Source organism: Microtus ochrogaster, chromosome 8, assembly GCF_000317375.1.
Source record: "Microtus ochrogaster isolate Prairie Vole_2 chromosome 8, MicOch1.0, whole genome shotgun sequence".
Classification (NCBI taxonomy): Eukaryota; Metazoa; Chordata; class Mammalia; order Rodentia; family Cricetidae; genus Microtus; species Microtus ochrogaster.
Window position 1 is genome coordinate 18,806,318 of NC_022015.1, and position 6,888 is coordinate 18,813,205.

The window sequence follows — 6,888 nt, forward strand, 5'->3', positions numbered from 1 at the left end:
GTGTGTTTATAAATTTCCTGAGCACTTCTCACTTTACAATCAAGTTGACAACCATGATGAGGCGCCCCAAGCGCTATGGCTTATGTTACAGAGAATTTAGCAACATTGATTTCTTCACCATATAGAACAAGGTGGAGACTGACCTCCTCGAATGAGTACTGTGGGGGGTGGTGGGGGGGGGGGTATTGCCTCTGTCCAGTGTGTTTATAAATTTCCTGAGCACTTCTCACTTTACAATCAAGTTGACAACCATGATGAGGCGCCCCAAGCGCTATGGCTTATGTTACAGAGAAGCAGAGCCATCAGAAATAAAAAGCTGTGGAGATGGCCTGTGAAGATGGCTGCAGTCTGATGACCTGAGTTCCAACCCCAGGATCCCCATAGGTGTAGGAGAGAATGACCCACGACGTTGTCCTCTGACCTCGCATGCACACATGCAATCACACACTGAGCATCTTTACTAAAAAAAATTATAGTGATGGCAATCCCCACAATGAAGCACCGCCTGCTATGACAAGCACGTTTTGTAGAATGTTGATGAGGAACGATCATACTACCTTAGTGTGTAAAAAGTAATTAATAAAATAGCAGTTTATAAAACCACTACTGCACCAATTTCTCAGAAATTCAGACCTTATACTCACTTATAAGTGTATCTCCCTGGCCAGGTGTGTGTTTTGCTACCTGATCTGGCCACTGAGTCACCCCAAACAGGAACAGTAATCTTTTTCATCTTAAGACCAGGAGTGTCCACATATAGATGGCAGGGCAAGGCCTCATACAGCTGTCTCCTTCTATGTTGACCCATACAGACCTTGCCCTCTTGGCACCTCAGGTGAAGCTTTGTTCCCTGAGGGACGGCTCTAAATGTGCATCTCCGGAAGGGATCTACTCTCTGGAAGGAAGGAGCCAGAGCCTGGGCTCAGCACACGGAGGTGCAGGGCTGGGAGAAAGGGTTACGGATTCGGCAGTAAGACAGGCTCAGGATGCATGCCTGCCTCTACCACAGGGTCACTGTCATGGAGAACGACCTCCAAGCCTTGAGCAAGCTTCTGTAGGTAGTCTGAGGAAGACATTATCCAGGAGTCCATGGCAGTTAGGTCTCCTCTCACTATTCCCCCAAGACATAACTTGGGCCTCAGCAAGTCACAGAGTTCGACTGTTGACTCCACAGTGAGCAACTGGACCCTGGCCTTGAGGCTCAGGTGGAAAGATGCCCCGTAACTAGAGTTTATATAACAACAACTTAAGCATTTTATTTATCCATTAAGCTTCTTAGTATCACAATGGAATGATGAGAAAATGAACAAAAAACCGCGAGTCTTCGCGAATCTCTGACAAAGAGCAGAGACTTCAAGGCAATCGGAGGGCAGGAGGCTCGACACAAACAGTTCTGATGTCGAGTTTCTCCTGGGCTGGCTGGGCCAGGAGGGGTGGGGAGGTGGAATGGTGAGAAGGTGGCACTGTTGTAAGCGGTCATTGGCGATTCTGACTCAGGATTGATATACACATGATCTGTATGGACCACGCTGCACGATCTCTGGATGCCCCCTGGGCATCTGGCCACAAGACCCTCTGCCTGTTCCAAATGCCTGGAAACTCTACCAATGCCAAATGGACCCCAAAGCCTGCTGTGTTGATGGCAGCAGAAGAGGGCAAAGGCAGGCCACTTGCTCAGGACATGATCATCCATAGAGTGACCAAGGCTTGTCACAGACGTCTGTGGCACAGGTGCAGGTGGTGTAGGTGGCGGTGGCAGCAGGCACGTCCCTGGGGCAGTGAGCAGCCAGGAAGGCAAGCAGGTGTTCCTAGAGCTTCACAGTGCCAGGGGGCAGGCTGTCGTTGCAGAGTCGGTAGTAACGGAGGTCATTTACCAGTCTGTGTACACTCTGGGTGAACGAGGGCAGGTCCTGAAAGGCAGGGCAGAGCTGAAGCCTGGTTCTTGAAGGTCCACCAGACTCCTAACTACCCACCCACCAAACTCAGCGCTGCCCCACACCTGTGCTTTTGGTTCTATGCAAACATTTAATAAGATTCCAAGTTCCAGGCAAGGTATACGGTTGGGTGGGGGAAACAGGCAAAAATTCTTCTTCAGGGCTCCACAGCAATGCAGGCCTATACCACAGCCTGCAATGTAGGTCTTGACGGTTGGACCCGGGTTGGGGGGGGGGGGCACGGGACGTGTGTTACAGCACCAGCCTGGCTGCTCCTCTGCCCTCTCCTTCCCCTAGGCCAGCCTTTGATGACCCATATCATAGAGTCCTTCCTGCATGGCCAAAGACACTGCCTGTCTTGCCTTAGCTGGTCTGGTCAGCACTTCTGTGGCTGACCCTCAGATCAATCATACTGCCTGTTCTCAAACAAACACCCAGTTCAGATACTATTCCACATCTCTACTACTTCCAATAACTACCCATTACTAGGCCTTCTAAGCCTGGGCCATCTACAAAATGAAGCTAATAGTTGCACTTCAAAAGGTGCCTGGAAGAGCAGGAAGTGCCAGGAACAGCATGGCTTATAAAACAAAACAAAACAAAAAACGGCACAGCCTATCTTCAACAAAAGCCTGCATGGAAGCAGGGACCGGTGCCTGGCAGCGTGGTGAATGAACAGATGACCACATGGAAAGTGTGATTAGTTTCATCCTGAAGAACAGCACAGGGCACAGGGCCTGGTAGTATTCACCTTTAATCCCAGTCCTCAGGAGGCAGAGGCAGGAGGGTCTCTATGAGTTTGAAGCCATCCTGACCTATACAGTAAGTTTCAGGCCAAAGAAAGACCCTGTGCAGTGGGGGTAGGGGTGGGGGGTCACAAAGTCCAGCAAAGGCTACACTGCGACCTCACTTCAGAATAACCAAACCAAACCAAGTCAAAATCCGACCAAGCAGCATCTCTTCAATCAGCAGCTCCCAAACAGAACACCTGGTGGAACCTATCATCCATTTTCAGTATGCATCCCAGGAGTCTGCTGAGCAACTAGATTTGGAACCCACTGCATTAGCCAATGCTGATGGCACTACAAAGCAACCATGAGATGTTAAGAGCTGGTCTATAGAAAAACCAAAGAAAAACCATTCAAGTGGTTGAAAGAGAGAAAAAGTCAGATCCCCCCAAGAAAGGACAATTCTAAGACACATAAAGGAGGTGAGTCTAAGAAAGCTTCCCTAAGGCACAGGACAAATGAGGGGGCACAATGGCCATAAACTTGAGCCCAGTATGGCTGTTCCAGCACAGAAGTAAAGAGCACCAAGACAGAGAGAAGTTCTCAGTTCTCCACCCAAGGGGACAGGAGGAGCAGTGCTTCTTCCAAAGAAAAAGGTTTCCCTAAAGAACTTTCTTTTGCAAATTCCAAAGATGGCCTACCACGCAAAGATCAGGGAGGGCTACAGCTACCGGACGCAGAGAGAAGACAGTACAGAGCTTAACAGCAGAAATCAGCACCCCAGCTGCCCCATCTCTCCCCCAGTGACTTCCCCTAAGGTCTCATTAGCACAGAGGGTGAGCACTGTGAGGCTTTCGATGAATCTGAGCTATGCCAGTGCTGTGTTGTGAAAAATGACAGGAAAAATCCAGGTAGCCAAGCAACAGGGCCATCTCTGGAAACCCAAAGCTGTATCAACCTTTTTAGTCTGCCTGAAAGTCAGGGCAGAGAGGCTGTATGTTGTCTTCTAGACCACTAAGTATGTGAGCCCTGTGGCAGGCAGATGTGTGTTGAGGGAGTGAGGGATGTGGACAAAGAAGTTAAAATGTGAGGCCAGGTTCTGTGGCCTCAATGGGGAAGACAAAGATTATGTGAGCTACACAAGCCAAATTCAGAGAAGAGAGTACGCCCTCCACACCCAATGACAGCGTCACATCACTCAGGTATATCCGTGGGTATAACCATGCCCAGATCTAGAAAGGTACCTCAACAGTCAGACAACAGGGTCACCAACCCACACATATGTTCCCTTGTGGCTTGGCCTTTTTTTCCTCACCCGATCCATCTTGAAATTCCGTCCCAGCACATTTTTCTGATTGGCATCCACACCATCACAGCTGGTCAGGAACTCTGGAAGAAAGGCTGCAAAGAAGCCATCAAAGTCGACAGAAGCCATGTTGTAAATGGCGATGCCAATCTCCTCTTGTAGAAGGTCATGAGACTTGTGAACCAGGACCTGGAGCAGTACATTCACAAACTGGAACAGCATGGTGGTCCGGAAAATCTTCTGCAAGCAGAGAACAGGAGCATGGGCCAGGAGGCCTACTCAGACTGGGGCCACCCAGGGTCAGAGTGTTCCCCCAAAGTACTTCCCAGGCCAGACTCAAGGGAGTTAGACTTAGCCCAGAACTCCAAGATGAGGAGGAACCTCCCAGGAGAGAAAGGCACTTACTTTGTGGTATAGTTTCTGCTTGGTGTTCAGAGTCTCCAAGTAGAAGAGATTTTGTTTGAACAGGTGGATGTCAGGCTGAAGAAAGGACTGTCCAAAAGCCTGGGGAGTAAAACTACTATTTAAAAAGCAGCACTTAAACTCCCTCAGACCCAACCCCTCCAGGGCCTCTACCTTATGCCAGAATCAATGCTATGCAGCTCCTTGTACCAGTCTCAATTCTGCCCATTAGGGCAGACCTCTGTAATGTAACTCTTGATATCTTAGCACCTGTGTCTTCCCATGGGCCTCACTTCTTATTTTGGTCTCATTTATTACCTTTTAAAAGAAAACTCTAGAATAGCATTGTCAACCTGTGCGTGGGTCATGACCCACATAGGATTGCATATATATCCACCTTACAATTCATAACATTAGCAAAATTAGTTATGAAGTAGCAATAAATTTTATAGTGGAGGGTCACCACAACATGAGGACTGTATTAAAAAAGGGTTACAGTGTTAGGAAGGTTGAGAACCACTATTCTACAATCTCTTCAAGAGTCCGTCTTTGAAGTAAGACACCCATACTAGTCAAATCCTTGAGCAATTTGAGCAGACAGCACTGCCTGCCTGCCTGTCCAGGCAATCCTCTACAGGGATTCTAGTGCTCCTTAGCGCCCATGCCTCACAGGCCTCAAATCCTCAGAGGTTCCTTCTCAATCACTGCATCTGCTTTGGGGCTGAGCAATAGCACATCTGTAAACTGCCTCACAACATCTAGGAGGAAGTGACCAGTTCAAGAGCAAACTGAAACACACAGCCCCAACACAAAATTCCCCACTGCAATACAAAGGGATCACTGGGGCAAGGGAGGCTGGCAGCCTATAGTTAAGTGGCTATTCCATCCCTGGTTTGCGTGGCTGTGTAAGGAATCTTGCCATCACTGCTGTAGTAATGGGATCTATTCCTTAACGCCAAGCTTTCTGAAGCTAGAGAGAAACTCTGGCGCTGCAGGACCTGGATCAACACAGAGCACCATCACCATGAAGGTGTAAGGCATTCCCCTTGGCGTGAAACGTCTCCTCACACTAACTCTACCTCAATCTTCTCCCTGTGCTGGCAAACCCTGCTCATTTTCCATTCCTGCCCTTTTGTCTTTTCCATGCCATCCGATGGGTTGTGAGGCAGGGCAGAACCTTTCTTCTGACCTTTTTCACCTTGTATAGCATATGTTCATTTCCACTGTAGTAGTATAGTCTTTATTTCTACTATTAGATGAGTAATAGCCCATCTTTGCCACTGGGTTTATGCATTCACAGCTAGTAAATATTTGGGTTGCTTGGGGACACAAACATCTGTGAACAGGTTGTATGAACACACGCTGCCATTTAGACTGCAAGATCATATGTTCAGCCACATATATAACATTATAAGGAACTGCCAAACTATGATGCTCTTTCAAAGGGACTTTTCTAAGTCCCAAGTGAGAGAGCAGTCCTCAGTCAAAGATGTCTACAAACACAGATAAAGCTTCGAGGAGCAAATACTAGCACACACCAAGCTCAAGCCCTGAACAGGGCTTTATGGTAGGAGCCAGAATGCCCTTTCCAAATGCAGGTTGCTGGGCTCTCCAGAGACTCCTAGCTTGTCAAGTGTCCTGTAAGTAAGGATCAGGGAGAACTTGTCACCCTGCCTTAGCCTTCAAGTGTTCCAAGGGCTGGAACTACACGTGTCACCATGTCCAACAGATTCCTCCTTACACTGCTCTCAAATGAAGGGAGAGGACATTTAGCACACATCCACTGGTGTCGTGTCCTTGATGTACACAATGTTGTTGATCTCACGGTAAGTGTATGACAGTAGCAGTACTGACCTTACTTTACAGAGGAAGAGATTGAAGCCCCAAGAAACTAACAGGGCAAAGCTCAGTGCCGACCCCACATGTGCTGAAGGGCCAGGTTGGAAGTGGACCACATAGCTAGAAGAACCCGAGGGACATGGGCCAAGGATGCAGGCAGCACCCAGAACAAGGCCCACTTGCTCTCAGCACACTGAAGTATCACAGGCAAGCCCTTCCCCCTTACCTGCATGATGGCACTGAACTGGGGTTCATTGTCCATCTGCTCCTCAGCAATGCCCCTCTGCACACTAGCCAGGACAGTTGACTTGAAGAAGTACCGCCAGTTGTGATGGAGTGTCCGAAAGAGGAGCTCAAACAGCTCAGCCTTCACGTCAGGTGACGGACGCTATAGAGACAGCCACAAGGCACTATACTTTTCCTTCATGCAGCCTGGGGGCCTCTTAGCCAGTGTAGGCCACCAAAGGAGCCCAAAAGCAACCAGATAGCAGCCAGTATTCACATCCCACCCACACTTCTGCCACTTCTTGTGCAGAAGGTCCACCCCTTAGAGGGGGCAGTTCATCCAGCAGTGCTTCAAGAAATAGGCCTACACATGAGACAACGTTAAAATGAGTGTCAGGGGCCGGGAGGTGGTGGCGCACGCCTTTAATCCCAGCACTCAGGAGGCAGAGGCAGG

At 48.9% G+C, this 6,888-nt stretch overlaps 1 protein-coding gene across 1 annotated transcript in view; it reads right to left on the reverse strand.

Moving 5' to 3' along the window:
• Window positions 1-1,228: 1,228 nt before the first annotated feature.
• Window positions 1,229-6,888, reverse strand: part of Xpo6 (exportin 6) — a 110,893-nt gene continuing 105,233 nt past the window's right edge. The window contains exons 21-24 of the mRNA XM_005351195.3: window positions 6,436-6,597; window positions 4,374-4,472; window positions 3,978-4,208; window positions 1,229-1,910 (exon numbers count right to left, since the gene is read on the reverse strand). Coding sequence (XP_005351252.1) covers window positions 1,809-1,910; window positions 3,978-4,208; window positions 4,374-4,472; window positions 6,436-6,597 — 594 coding nt within the window. The 3' untranslated portion in view covers window positions 1,229-1,808. The remainder of the gene's footprint in view (window positions 1,911-3,977; window positions 4,209-4,373; window positions 4,473-6,435; window positions 6,598-6,888) is intronic.